Source organism: Pristis pectinata, chromosome 5, assembly GCF_009764475.1.
Source record: "Pristis pectinata isolate sPriPec2 chromosome 5, sPriPec2.1.pri, whole genome shotgun sequence".
Taxonomy (NCBI): Eukaryota; Metazoa; Chordata; class Chondrichthyes; order Rhinopristiformes; family Pristidae; genus Pristis; species Pristis pectinata.
Window position 1 is genome coordinate 114,309,196 of NC_067409.1, and position 16,181 is coordinate 114,325,376.

The 16,181-nt window shown below is 43.1% G+C and overlaps 1 protein-coding gene across 1 annotated transcript in view; it reads left to right on the forward strand.

The window, feature by feature from the left end:
- Positions 1 to 16,181, forward strand: part of LOC127570255 (zinc finger protein 385D-like) — a 471,540-nt gene that overhangs the window by 407,854 nt on the left and 47,505 nt on the right. The window contains 1 exon segment of the mRNA XM_052015599.1: positions 5,664 to 5,826. Coding sequence (XP_051871559.1) covers positions 5,664 to 5,826 — 163 coding nt within the window.

Here is a 16,181-nt window from a genome sequence, read left to right on the forward strand (position 1 = left end):
CCTGTGTCTGCGTGGGTTTCCTCTGGGTGCTCCGGTTTCCTCCCACATTCCAAAGACGTACGGGTCTTTTGAGTCCTGAAGAAGGATCCTGACCTGAAACGTTGACCGCCTGCTTTTCTCCACGGATGCTGCCTGACCTGCTGGTTTCCTCCAGCATCATGGTGGTTTTCATCTAGATTCCAGCATCTGCAGTCCTTTATTTCTCAGGAGGAATCGACACTGAGAAATTCAGTCATCAATGTCCGCACACCTGAGAATGTAGCAACAGCAATTCAGTTGCCAAAACTGCTTCAGACTTCACCAGTAAATCTGTGATTCACACTTCATCACAACAGACTTTGCAGCTGAGTTGCTATTTGACCTCGTGTCAACTATGGCATTATTCAAGGCATTCTGTTATCTGAGGGTCAAGCAACATACAGGACTTTATGCAAATCAGGCACCTTGGAAAATCAATGGCTCAGGAGTTGCTCCATAACAATGTTCGTTGGTATTAAAAGAGTGTTACAGGTCACCTTAATGCTGTGAAAGTCACATAAAGTGTGAGAACCTCAAGTGCACGATTCACACACCGTGTTGTTGGGTTTCCCTGTATAACACTGTGCCGCATTCCCTTCTAGTGTATTAAAAATAATTATCGTTGGTACAGAGCACACAACAGGTGAGATCCTTGTAGAACGTAGAACATAGAACACTACAGCACAGTACAGGCCCTTCGGCCCACAATGTTGTGCCGACATTTTATCCTGCTCTCAGATCTATCTAACCCTTCCCTCCCACATGGCCCCCTATTTCTCTATCATTCATGTATCTATCTAAGAGTCTCTTAAATGTCCCTAATGTATCTGCCCCCACAACCTCTGCCGGCAGTGCGTTCCACACACCCACCACTCTCTGTGTAAAAAACTTACCCCTGACATCCCCCTTATACCTTCCTCCAATCACCTTAAAATTATGTCCCCTCGTGTTAGCCATTGTTGCTCTGGGAAGAAGTTTCTGACTTGTAGGCAGCCCTTAAAAAGGACAAGCCACTACAAAAGCAATACTGTTCCGCTAACAGCACAGAGTCGCTACTGAATGGATGGATGAATGCTGCAATAGGGAGAAAGTGCGGAAGAGCTCCCAAAGGGCCAGAAGCATGGATGGTGAGGAACAGTGGCTACAGGAGGCACAGTCTCTGTGTGAAAAGGCCAGGGAGACCCGCTGGCCTGCAGTCAGATGCTCCTGGCAGAAGGTTATTGGGGCAAGACAGGAAGTCAAAGTCGAGTTTATTGTCACATGCACAGGTGTGGTGAAAAACTTACTTACAGCAGCATCACAGGCACATAGCATCAGATAAGCAGCAGTCACAAGAAAAACATAAATGAAACATAAACCATACCCAATTTTTACAAGAAAACACAATTAGAACAAAAAAAACGAAGTCCGTTTTAGTGCAAAGTGATCAAAGTGGTCATAGTGTTGCTGTACTAAGGTAGTGATTAGGGTTGTGCCGGTTGGTTCAAGAACCAAATGGTTGAAGGGAAGTCACTGTTCCTGAACCTGGTGGGGTGGGACTTCAGGCTCCTGAACCTCCTGCCCGATGGGAGCTGCGAGAAGATGGCACGGCCCAGATGGTGGGCATCTTTGATGATGGCTGTTGCCCTCTTGAGGCAGCGCCTCCTGTAGATACTACCAATGGTGGGGAGGGATGCCCGTGATGTATTAGGCAGAGTCCACTACTCTCTACAGCTTCTCACATTCCTGCGCATTCGAATTGCTGTACCAGACCATGATACACCCAGTCAGGATACTTTCAACAGTACATCTGTAGAAGGAGTGCAGTCTGCGAATGCCTGAACTCAAGGGAAGCATCCAGTTCCAGCCCTGTTTACTCCGGTGGGCAGAAGAACAAGTGAATGAAGTCTTCCACCCTTAAGAATAGAGTTTGAGTGACCTCCCTAATTAGCACTGATCAGCAAAGTGCATCAGCAGCCTGGAAGGATCCTGAGGTTAGCAAACTGAGACTGACCGTGACCTTGATCTCCATGGGCAAAGCAATCAAAGCACATCTGTGAGGAGTATGTATTTGAACAGATGTGAGGTCGTGGACCTCAGTGAGAATAAAGAATGGAGTATGCATGTTGGCCCTTTAAATAAAACAATTTCGGGGTAAAGAGGATTCGTAAAAACTGGTTGACCTGCAAGTAATTAAGGACGGTAGCTGTTCAGACAAGTGCAGTTGAAAATCTCACGACTGAAAAATTCTACATGTTGCACTGCTGTTTAGCAGGATCTTACATGAGAAAAATTGTGCTAGAGCGAATGAAGTTCACGTCAGAAATGAAGAGATAATTCCTGATAAATGCTAAGGCACCCAGAAATGTGTGCAAAATTAATCTTATTTGGGTTAATCTAATTTTCCAACTACAAATATTTTTTGAATTGTCTAAAGGAATTTTTAGCCCAGGGTTGCCTCGTGGAGCATTATTTCTGTGCATATAAAGCAGACAATCCAACCTGAGCCACCAGAGATGCAAGCAAGAAGCATGGCATTGCAATGGCTACATGTATTTACCCTGGCTGAAGACTCTTCAAATGCAGGGTCCCAAACGAAGTTATATGGTATCCATATAATTACATGATAGAGGTTTGAAGACAGAATCAAAGAGGAAGGCTGCTGATTCCCTTGAAACATGTCACATTCCAGTTGGAGAAATTAACAGCGGTGGAGTAACCTATTTACACAAAAGGAACAGTCAACTTTTAATTGGTTAGAAACTCTGAAGATTAGTCCTCAGCATAATGTGAATAAATTGTGCTATTTCCATCCTAATGGTTGGATTATGTCTGTGCGAGTGTATTGCTGAGAGTGTGTGTGCATCTGCTTTGAGACCTAGCCCATATATCTATGCATGCCAGTTCTCTTCCAGTCTAAAATTTCTTACTGAAAGGGAGCAGCCTTTCGCCAACTTGAAATTCCTTATGGAATTGCTCCCAGGTGGAAGACATTCTGCTTTGTGTTTTTCCTCATTCACTGGGATGCAGGACTGCATTTGAAAAACTGAGGGTTACCTGGGGTTTGGTCACTTTCTCTCTTGCATTGCCTATCAGCCATTTTGTCAGAGAATAGCAGCACATGCACTTCAAGCAGTGCTGTGGCTTGGTGGAGAGTCCCTTCCTAATGCCTGGAGCCCAGATGACAAATGGTACAGAAATGGCAGATGAGCTAAACTGCAGCAATCATTGTAGGGACAGTACTTCAAGGCAGCACTTGCCATTTCAAGTGCTACTTCACATTTGTACCGAGACCACAATGTAATCTCACATTCACCCACACAATTAGGCAAGAGATTAACTATACATCTATTACTATACTATACGTAGGGATGATTAGTTTAGTTGGACATTTGATTACTAATTTAGTTAGTTCAGCACAACATTGTGGGCCGAAGGGCCTGTTCCTGTGCTGTCCTGTTCTATGTTCTATGATAAAGCTTGTAGGGAGTTCATTCTTCAGTGGAACTTGCAGAATACAGGGTGTGTCGAAGTCTTTAAAATTATGGAAGTAGATCATTTCCAGTCAAAACTGAAAGGTCTGGAATGGGTATACTGTAAGATTAAAGCTAAAGTACAGACCAGAACAAGAAAGGGTGTTAAGGTTATTGAAATCATCTCCAGGTACAATTGTTGAGACAGAAACTATATCATCAAATAAATTCCCCCAACATTCCTGAAGCTTCTACCCCACTGTGATAAGACTATTGAACGGTTCCCTTAGGCAATGAGATGGACTCTGACCTCACGATCTACCTTGTTGTGACCTTGCACCTTATTGCACTGCACTTTCTCTGTAGCTGTGACACTTTACTCTGTACTGTTACTGTTTTTACCTGTACCACGTCAATGCACTTTGTACTAACTCAATGTAACTGCACTGTGTAATGAACTGACCTGTACAATCGGTTTGTAAGACAAGATTTTCCAATACCAATTAGATTGAATAGGTGAATGGAGAACAAGTAGAGAGCTTACAAGAAGAAGGCAATAGATTGTGTATGGACTATTGGCATACACGGAGAGTAAATGACTATTGTACAGACTGGTTTGACTAACTGGTCTGTTGCAATGCTACATTACCAAACTCAATGTTCTGCAAAAGTTAAAAATTGATAATATTTGTAAAACCATGAAAGAGAGGAGCTGAAAACGCTCTGAATTAATTTAAAGGCAATGCAACAACATTACTCTGCAGAATGCAGCTTTTGTTCAGTGCTCCAGCTTGCCACAGAGCAGATGTCCAGAAGATAAATTAGACCAGCAAAAATTGCACGTTGCACAATTAAATCTAAATCAAAATCCTCACTTCAGCCTTAATTCTTAATAAATCTTAACTTTAACCAAAAAAATTAGAAATATCATCTTATTGATATTGATATTAATGGCGTTAGTGCGTAGCCTTCAGCAGTGAAAGGCAAACGTGCTGCAGGATCGGTTGTTTGACACACATACATTGAAATTCAATGGATTTCTCGATCCATTGAAGCCTGTAGCAGGAGATATTGGACAACTGGTATTAATAACCAAATAGACCATTTCCATTAATCTAACAACTGGTGTTGAAAGTTAAAAACTACATCCCACTCTTACTACAACCCAGATAATAAAAGTATGCTGTTGGATCTGAAACATTATAATCTGATGTAATCCCACCCCGAAATACAGTCCTAAATAGATCACGTTGAAGGATCTCAACCCGAAACATCGACTGTTCATTTCCCTCCATAAATGCTGCCTGACCTGCTGAGTTCCTCCAGCATTTTGTGTGTATTGCCCTAAATAGGACTCTTCAGTTTTGTAATAAAACACTACTGGTTATTAATGCTAAAAGAGATGAGTTATTTACAAAATAATTTTTTAAGCATGAAATCACAATATTTACATCCAGATAGATGTAGTCACAGCAAATTGTTACAGGCTGCTGTTCATGTCCTTATGCAGTAATGTATCAGCATTCTAGTTCAGTTAAGGCTAAATATATTAAGGAAGATTTGTCATTTCGGTCTATCACGAATAACAGGATCCTGTGCCAGATGATACATACTAGGGTTTATTATACAGTAAGTATCTTCTTTAAGACTAAATTAGAATAAAGATGTGAATTTCTAGCCAGGTGTAATTACAACCAGAACTACTTCATCCTCAGCCACTGGTATAAAATTGGATTATTTTGTTATCATACAGGAGCCAGGTCACTGTCACTCATTGTATTAGGATAATAAAAGAACATTTAGTACCTCTTTTGCTTACCACAAGATATATCAGCCTGTATGTTTCATAGAGTGCAAGCTCGTAGCGTCTCTTGATGTTTCATGTCATTTATTTTTTCCTTATCAGTAACATGCATGTGCTTTTGTTGTATGTTCCTTTTATCTTTTGTTTCCGATGACCACTAGCACTGTCCAAAAAATTCTTTCAATAAGGGCACCTGTTGTCAGCTACTCAAGATGTGTAAGTGATTTTGATTTGAACTCCTGTCGTTACATTCCTAGTTAAAACTGTGAATGTGAATAGTGGTGGAATGTGGTGCCCATTATTGGAAGTTGTTCTGTATTTTCACCAATACAGAGGATGACAGTTAAGAAATGAGCCTGATTGCATGGTTCATTTGTTCTCCTTTGTAGAGCCAAGCCGGGGCACACTACAAAGGCACTAAACATGCCAAGAAGCTCAAAGCACTGGAAGCCATGAAAAATAAGCAGAAAACTGTTACTACCAAGGACAGCGTAAAGACCACCTTCACTTCCATCACAACCACCACCATCACTGCCAGCTCTGACAAAGCAGGTTAAGAGATACCTTTGTTCTTTTTCATTTGTGTGCCTTTTGTCTCTTGTTGCTTAGGCTTGGCAAAAGTATATGCATTTATATTGTTATAGGTAGCTATAAAAATGGAATGTTCTCTCCATTATTTTCCATTTATAATCCTCTTATATCGCTTTCACTTTGCTATGTTTCACTGGGTTTCAGAGGAATGAGGTAGATCCCTGTCGATGCTACTGGAGTCACTGGCTATACTTCATTATTTACGTGTACTCCAAATGTATGAATAAATACAACCTCATTGGGTGCACTAGTGGAGACCAACTTTTAATTATCTGCATACAGCGGTCACAAGATCCCCCAATATGACAGACCTGCTGTTTTTAAGAGGTTTTTTTGCATATTTGCATATTTTGGGTCCCAGCCCAGTAAGTTTAATATCCATTCATGTGTGAAATAACAAGACCTGGGGGAATACAAACAAGGTTCCGTGTTGATATTGAATCTAACTCTGGACCCTGTATTGAATAATATCTTGTACCAGATGAAACAACAACAAGATGCTGGAGGAGCTCAGCAGGCCAGGCAGCATCCGTGGAGAAAAACAGACGGTCAACGTTTTGGGTCAGGACCCTTCTTCAGGACTGAAGATAGGAAAAGGGGAAGCCCGATATATAGGAGGGAAAAGCAGAGCAGTGATAGGTGGACAAAAAAGGGGAGGTGAGGTGGGCACAGGGTGGTGATAGGTAGATGCAGGTAAGAGACAGTGATGGGCAGGTGCGGGGGAGGAGGGGAGAGCAGATCCACTGGGGGATGGGTCACAGGTAAGGAGGCAGGTGCCCCACGGGGGGAGGGGAGGAGATGAGAAATGTAACCACGATCTGCATCTCCCCGTTGCCGGTCACTTCGACTCCCCCTCCCACACTATCACTGATATGTCAGTCCTCGGCCTCCTCCACTGCCAGGAGAAGTCCAAACGCAAACTGGAGGAACAGCACCTCATTTTTCGCCGTGGGACCTTACAGCCTAACAGCATGAACATTGAATTCTTCCACTTTAGCTAAACTAAACCTACCCCTCACCACGCCTCTTCTCTTCTTCCCATTCCTAGCCTATCTCTCTTTTTTCTCCTCACCAATATTTTTTTCCTCCCCTCCCCCCATGGGGCACCTGCCTCTGCACCTTTGACCCATCCCTCAATGGACCTGCTCTCCCCTCCTCCCCCACACCTGCCCATCACTATCTCTTACCTGTATCTACCTATCACCACCCTGTGCCCACCCCACCTCCCCTCTTTTGTCCACCTATCACTGCTCTGCTTTTCCCTCCTATATATTGGGCTTCCCCTTTTCCTATCTTCAGTCCTGAGGAAGGATCCTGACCCGAAACGTTTGACCGCCTGCTTTTTCTCCACGGATGCTGCCTGACCTGCTGAGTTCCTCCAGCATCGTCGTGTTTTTTCATCGAGATTCCAGCATCTGCGGTCCTTTGTTTCTCTAATATCCGGTACCAGTTACACTACTAAGAGAAATTAGGTATAGGAGGGTATTGCCACAAAGCTGGATTTTTAAGTCAGAATGCTCCTGCCTGTTCTTTGAATCCCAGTAATAGTTTCAAGATTCATTGTACCAATTCCAAAATATTGCAGTATCAATATTAACACAGCTCATTTTATCTCCTGGAAGAAATTTGTAGTTTAGGTAAAAACAGTTTTAAATAAAACTAAAGTGTTGAGCAAAACACGGGTTAAATATTTTCTTGAAATTCCATTGCTCAGGGAAGAGAGTTTTCAATATTAGTATGTGAAAACTTAAAGTTAGCTAATATCCTTCTGAAGAGTACTCTAAAAGGGATATCAGAAATGCTGCATATTCAAATACTATAATTTTAAACAGTACTTTTCAGGCTTATATTGAATTCCATTGCAAATACCATAAGGACACATTAAAATGTGCAATGTTTTGGAAACTAAAATATTTATTATGCAAATATACTGCATTCTCAATTCTTCAAACTGCTGATAATAGCCACTCAGATGCAGTTCATCTTCATAGGCCAATGCCTTATTCACTGGAGTTCCTTGCATCAAGGTAACCCAGGAGGGGGAGAAGACAAGCCAGGAGTATCAGTGACTTTAGCACCTTCATTCCCAAGTTCATGCAGAAACCCCTCAATTACAGCTAAAGGTGGAAGGGGAAGATAACGATGGGAATCCAATGAGATAAGGTGGGGAGGAGGAGCAAAATATACTTCTGAAAAAAATAGTAATGGGCATATGAATCAGCCACATTATTTGTAATCAGGATATAACTCAACAGCTTCAAAGTTTTACTCTTTATGAAAAGCTCTGAGGAAAAAGATCCACAGAATTCAGTATCTTTTCAAGATGCCAGTGATTTGAAGATAGGATGTTATAGTTTGCCAAGTACAGCTTCTTGTTAATTGCATCATTAAATATGCATTAAAGTGTTTTCCTTTAATATATGTTCAATCACAAGGAAAATGCTGATGAAGGAATTGTGAGAGTGTAAAGGACACTTTGCTCAATTCCGTCATTTTTCAATTGGTTTCCTTTATCTTCAGGGCATGATTACTGTGTCACTTTTGCTTAGGCCAATATTGAAAATGGAAGTTTGGTGAGACGGGTTTTTTGATTGCCCTGATCTCATTATGCTGTAACTATTTGCAACTTACAAGCATGATAGCATTATAATAGTGACTAGAGATCTGGCCAGACTGGCCCATGCCTGACTGGATTCTGGCCAATCAGGACTCAAACTGAGCACACCACCAGGTTCAGGAACAGCTACTTCCCTCCAACCATTCCGTTCTTGAACCAACCGGCAAAACCCTACTATGACCACTTTGATCACTGCACTAATTGGACTGTTTTTTGTTCTAATTTTGTTCTTTCTTGCAAAAATTGTGTATAATTTATGTTTAATTTGTTTTTCTTGTGAGTGCTGCTATGTGCCTGTGATGCTGCTGCAAGTAAGTTTTTCATTGCACCTGTGCACACATCTGACAATAAACTCGACTTTGATCTTGACTTAAAATTTAGCTCAACCCAACACAATAATCCTCTCTCTGCATTTTATACACACACACAAACACACACGCTCACACATATGCATGCACACACACTCGCATGCACACACACTCGCATGCACACACACACATGTACGCACGCACACACAGCACACACGCACACACATAGCACACACACACACGTGCACACACACATGCATGCACGCACACGCATGCACACACACATACATACAATTTTTCTTTCGCTGTTACTAGCTGCTGTGTCAGACCCACAACAGCATGCTCCATGAGTATTTAGACTTATTCTGAAGGGTAACTAGACTCTATTAATGACAAAGTGTAAGAAGTTGGATCCATGGACACTTAAGATGATTTGTCTGTGACTGATCCACACAGTTGCAATGTTACAAGCTAAAATGCATCATTGCATAATGCACTCATTTGTTGATAATAGTTCACTCTCAAGACAAGTATTACAGAATGCCATGTAGAAACTCCCACCACCCATTCATATCACCTTCAGTTGTATTGTCTGATGCATCATTAAAGTACTCTTTAAATATTCTTTAACAAGTTGCAAACTAAAGAACTGACGTTAATGGTCAGGAGTTTGCTGGGAAACACTGGCAGTTTAAATAGTTGACCGCCAGCCTTTACCCCGAATGCGGCTCAGCAGGTTTGCTGCCAGGTAAACAAATGTTCCAAAATCGTTCTTCGGACTCAGCTGGCAATTTCCTGATTACACTTGGACATTGAACTCCACTTGGAGCCTTTAAGTCATTTAATTGCTAATATTTTATTTAAATCAATTAAGTAATTGAAGCATTTTTAATTTTTAAAATATTTCTCAATATTGGACACGTTCAATCTCCTTGACAACTTTCAAAGGTGGCAGTGTGACTTTGCCATCTGATAACGTTTTCTCAGTTGTTTGGTGAGCAGGTCTTGTTCTGCCCTGGCCATGAGGTGGCTGTGGTTTTTAAATGTATTTTTAAATGACATTTTAGATGTTCTGGTCCAGGTGTTGCTGGTAAGGTCAGCAATGGTTGAAATAAGAGGAAAAGAAAGATAGAAGCAGTGGTATCTCCTTCCAGAAAGAACATTTTAAGAAGTGGAGAAACACATTCAAGAAAATTAAAGGCAGGGAGAGAAGTTGGAAGGAATTCGAGGGTTAGCAGCAGAAGTGGTGGTGTCCTGCGTTGTTAAGTATATGGCCACGTATCTACAATAAACAGATTAGGCAGTCTCACCCCATGTATCCAAGCTGAGCAGAAGACTTCCCCATCTGACAGGCTAATATCTATAATTATGAATATTGGGAACATCAAATCTCTGGAACACTAAAGAGGAAAATCTATTTGCTTCAATGGTTTATTTCACATCTCTAGACTACATTTTCAGGATCGAACAAATATTGCAGAGTGCCATTATTTCTGGTGGGCCTCCTATACTGCTGTTCCCCAACTTTGACACAGACAGCAGACTGTATTTGTTTTGTTAGGAGCAGAAAATCAACTCATTGGAAGCTTATATTTACAAGAAACAAGTCTAACTTTGTGATCCAAAAGGCTTGACTAAACTGCCATTATTGACAGTGGCAATCAACATCATATAATTACCACCTCCCTCCATTCAATCTTATCAGAGGAAGAAGCCAGGTAACTACAGGTTGTTGAGCCTTACGTCAGTGGTGGGAAATTATTGGAGAAAATACTGAGGGATAGGATTTCTGTACGTTTGGAAAGGCAGGGGCTGATCGGGGATGGTCAGCATGGCTTTTTGCAGGCGAAATCCTGCCTCACCAGTTTGATTGAGTTACTTGAAGAGGTAACTAAGAAGATTGATGAAGGCGGGCCAGTAGATGTTGTCTACATGGACTTTAATAAGGCATTTGACAAGGTCCCGCATGGTAAGTTGGTCCCAGGGGTTAAGGCACATGGGACTCAAGGCGAGCTGGCTAATTGGATCCGAAATTGGCTCAGTGATAGGAGGCAGAGGGCAGTGGTGGACAGCTGCATTTCTGGTTGGAAGTCTGCGACCAGTGGTGTACCGCAGGGATTGGTGCCGGGACGCCTGGTGTTTGCGAGATACGTATATTGATGATTGGATATGAATGTAGGAGTCATAATTAGTAGGCTTGTGGATGAGACAAAAGTTGGTGATGTTGTGGATAACAAGGAAGGTCTTGCAAGCCTACGACAGATATGGACCAGATGGAGATTTGAGCAAAGCATTGGCAGATGGAAGTTGATCCTGACAAGTGTGAGGTGATACATTTTGGACAGTCAAATAGGGTTAGGACATGGACAGTAAATGGTAGGGTGCTAAGGAACGTTGAAGAACAGAAGGACCTTGGAGTTCAAGTCAGTAGTTCCCTGAAAGTGAGAACACAGGTGGGTAGGACAGTAAAGAAAGCACATGGTATGCTTGCCTTCATAGGTCGGGCCAGAGTATATCAAATTTGGACGCTATGTTGCAACTTTACGAAACACTGATGGGACCACACAGGGAGTATTGTGTGCAGACAGGAAGAATGTGACTGTGTTGGAGAGAGTGCAGAGGAAACTCACCAGGATGTTGCCTGGATTGGAGGACTTTAGTTATGGGGAGAGATTGGAAAGGCGATGCCTGTTTTCCCTGGAGCGAAGGAGGCTGAGGGGTGACCTGACAGAGGTGTATAAAATTAGAAGAGGCATAGATAAGATAGATGGTCAGAATTTTTCCCCCATGGTAGGGCTATCCAAAACAAGAGGCCATTGGTTTAAGGTGAGAGGAAGGAGGTTTAAAGGGGAACTGAAGCGTCAGTCTTTTACACAGAGTGTGGTAGATATCTGGAACTCGCTTCCGGAGGAGGTGGTGAAACCAGATACAGTCACGATGTTTAAGAGATATTTAGTCAGGCACTTAATAAGCAAGGAATAGATGGATACACACCTAATGTGGGCAAATTGGATTTGTGTAGATGAGCAAGCTGGTCAGCACTGCCGTGGTGATGAAGGGTGCATTGCTGTGCTGCACAACGTTATGATTCTATGACATTGACTGTCATAACTTGTGCTCTCCTGGGTTATACCCACTTGCAGTTCAGTATCTACCCACCCTAACCCACCATCGCCTCCACCGTTACCAGTTGTACCCCCCTCCCCCCTTGCTGCATCCAGCATCTCTGCCTGCCTTTAGTTTACTGGAACATATTTCTTTACCTTTCAAAGTTTTCTTCCTGGAAAGAAATACGGCCTGACTCTGATAATCCAGCATGCTTGGGACTTTGGTGGAGCTGAACAGGCAGATTTTGTGGGCTATTAGATGTTATTCTAATTAATACCCCAACGTACTTATAATTCACTTTTTTTTTATTAACACAATAGTGTTATAAATTTTACAGGGAACGGACACTAATGAATTTAAAAGGGGCATGGGAAATGTACTTCATTCATTCTTATTTATATTGGCTTGTTTTAGGCCGAATACGGTGTGTTCATTGGTCTCCAAGATCAGTGCATCCAAGGTTTAATGTCCGAAACCATTTTCCTTTCAGCATCTGGACATGTGTTAGATGTTGCCTTGGAGAAGGGGTTCTGATTTTTAATTTCCTTATACTCAGCGCAAGTCCTCTTGTTATCCTGTCATTTATTCTACTCCTCCACTTTTGTTAGGGAATGGAGACAAAATCCTGCTTATTTGGGAGATTAAGTTTTGAAATATCTGTTCAGCCCTTCACTTTTATGGATAGAGTCATAGATGTTAATACATTTGGAGACAAATTCTTGTATCTTGTCAATAATTCAAAATTAACCTATTTCTCCCATAAGACATACCTTTGATTATGTCTTTCATCTTTGAGCTACAATACCTTCTGTCACTGGGATTTGTGATCAACTTTGAAAGTGAATTGTTGAAAGTTCTTCAACACTTTTCTGAGAGTTTGTCCAGAAAGTTTCCCTTCCTCAAGGATCAACAAGCTTCTTTGTTTCAGTTCTTCCTCTCTGCTATGGATCATTGCTTATTGAGTGGGTGTCTTATACAATTCTATTGTATTCTTCTGGAGTTAAATTCATATTTTCCTTTAGGCTATGGGATTGTAATCCTTGCTCCTTGCAGTGCTTTGTGAAATGAAAACTGTTTCTTACATATAGGGTTCTCCTGCATGGCTGACAATAAAATTAGTGGACAATGAGATATGTTATATAAATTGGTTTTCCCTAGTTTGAACTTGGTCAGTCAAAATGGCAGGAAAGACATTTTCAAAGTCAAATAGGTCCTCTTCTATACATGCATTAATGGATGTGGTTTTAATACCACTACCAGGACTTAGCCAGAAACTAACTGGCAACCTGCACAACATAGAACATAGAACACTACAGCACAGTACAGGCCCTTCAGCCGACCATGTTGTGCCAACATTTTATCCTGCTCTAAGATCTATCTAACCCTTTCCTCCCACAAATCCCTCCGTTTCTCTATCATTCATGTGTCTATCTAAGAGTGTCTTAAATATCCCTAATGTATCTGCCCCCACAACCTCTGCTGGCAGTGTGTTCCACGCACCCACCACTCTCTGTGTAAAACACTTACCCCTGACATCCCCCTTATATCTTCCTCCAATCACCTTAAAATTTTGTCCCCTCGTGTTAGCCATTTTCACCCTGGGAACAAGTCTCTGACTGTCCACTCGATCTATGCCTCTTATCATCTTGTGCACCTCTATCAAGTCACCTCTCATCCTCCTTCTCTCCAAAGAGAAAAGCCGCAGCTCACTCAACCTATCCTCATAAGACATGCTCTCCAATCCAGGCAGCATCCTGGTAAATCTCCTCTGCACCCTCTCTAAAGCTTCCACATCCTTCCTATAACGAGGTGACCAGAACTGAACACAATAAATAGGGTGGTGATTTTCTGATAACTCAAGCCATTGGTGAGAGAGGGTGAAGGACAACAGGCAGATAGAGCCAGGGAGGGGAGGAGGAGTGGTGGAGTTGGGAGACAGAGGCAGGTGGACGATAGGTGGAGGCAGACAACAAAAAGAGAAGGAAGCAGGTCAGGGGAAGGGAGGTTGAAGCTGGAGACAGGAGAATGATAAGCAGGAACACAAATCTGCTGCCGAAGCTGGACTCAGTCAAGTAAGGAAGGTGATACTGGGAACCATCAGGGGAGCAAGATGGAACCAAATGAGGGAGGGGGCATTTGTGAGTAAAATGTGTGGGTAGGAGGTGGATGGAACCAGGAGGGGGAGGGGGAGTAAAATGGGTGATGGAGGAACAGGCCGGGAGTATGGGAAAAGGGACAAAAATGGAAGGATCAAAGGTGAATCGGAAGTGGGGGGGGGGGGGGGTGTAAAACGGTTACCTGAAATGAGAAAATTCAGAGTTCATACCATTGGGTTGTAGCCACCCCAGGCAGAGTGTGAGATGTTGTTCCTCTGGTGTGTGTTGGGCCTCTCCCTGGCAGTGGGGAAGGCCGAGGAGGGACAGGTCAGTGTGGGAGTAGGAAGGGAAGTTGAAATGCCATGAAACTAGGAGCTTGGGATGGCCGCTGCAGACATAATGCAGGTGCTCTGCAAACCGGTCACCTGGTGTCTCCAACATCTAAGGGACTTGTGTGGTGTGTTGTTCTGTCATGGAAGGAAGGGTTGTGTGTCTTTACTTCAAGGAATTAATAACATCCCAGGTTGCCACCAGTCATAGTGCTTTGGTTGTCCTTGCCCCTGGAGTGCCCTTGCCCTAGAGAGCAGGGCAACCTGACGGAAGGGGAGAGGAATAGAGAACATGGAAGAGCAGAGCACAGGAACTGGCCCTTCGGCCCACCATGTTGTGGTGAACTAATTAAGGTAATGACACCTAATCCCTTCTTCCTGCACACGGTCCGTATCCCTCTGTTCTCTACACGATTCTTGTGCCTGTCTAAGAGGCTCTTAAACTTCCCTTTTGTATCTGCCTCCGCCACCACCTGCCCAACCAGAGTTTTATAAAGCTTCAGCATAACTTCCTGACTCTTAAACTCAGTGCTTCGCCTAATTAAGGCAAGCATGCCGTACACCTTTACCACCCTATCAACCAGTGCAGCCACTTTTATGGAACTATGGACTTGGATCCCAAGATCCCTCTGTACATCAACACTGTTAAGGGTCCTGCCGTTAACTGTGTCCTGTCTCTTTACATTTGATCTCCCAAAGTGCAGCACCTCACACTTGCCCAGATTAAACTCCATCTGACATTTCTCCATCCACATCCATATCCCGCTGTATCCTTTGGCAGCCTTCTACACTATCCACAGCACCACCAATCTTTGTGTCACCTGCAAACTTACTAACCCACCCATCCACTTTTTCGTCCAAGTTATCTATATGCAGTACAGATCCCTGCGGAACACCAGCCAGAATAAGACCCATCGACCACTACCCTCTGTCTTCTAAGGCAAGCCAATTCTGAACCCAAACGGCCAAGTTACCGTGGATCCCATGCATCTTAATCTTCTGAATGAGACTACCATGAGGGACCTTGTCAGATTCATTACTAAAACCCATATAGACAACATCCACTGCTCTGCCTTCATCGATCACCCTCGTCACCTCCTCGAAAAACTCAATCAAGTTAGTAAGACGTGACGTGCCCTACACAAAGCCATGCTGACTGTCCCAGCATGGGGTAGGAGGAAGTGAAGATGGAAGGAGGAAAAACAAGGGTAGAATACCTTGTGGCTACAGAATGGGCAGAATCTTGTTGCCAGAATGGTGGCCAGTGACATTTATACTCACAGCTGTGTGCATGCTAGAGCAGTGAACATCTGCAACATTTTGCAGTGTGTCAGGGAAATCACAACTGCTCAGTGCTCCAGGAGAGTGGTGTTCAATTTAGACAACTTGCAATGATCATGATACATTCATCCTGCGACAGACTTCTGTGCCTCCATATTTGAGCCACCGTACTCAATCAAGGCATGCCCAAAGGTAGAGAGAGGCGCCCTCGTATAGCCTGCTTCTTGACTTCAGTGCACAACTCATGCACACAGGAGCAACATTCATACAGTGAAAGCCATGCTGTTGCCTGCCACCTGATAGAACACGCCAGTAACCTGGGTTCAATTCCGGCCGCTGTCTGTAAGGAGTTTGTACGTTGTCCCCGTGTCTGCGTGGGTTTCCTCTGGGTCCTCCGATTTCCTCCCACATTCCAAAGACGTACGGGTCAGGAAGTTGTGGGCGTGCTATGTTGGCGCCGGAAGCGCAGCGACACTTGCGGGCTGCCCCCAGCACACTCTACACAAAAGATGCATTTCACTGTGTGTTTCGATGTATATGTGACTAATAAAAAACTCTTATCTTACCTTACTCAAAC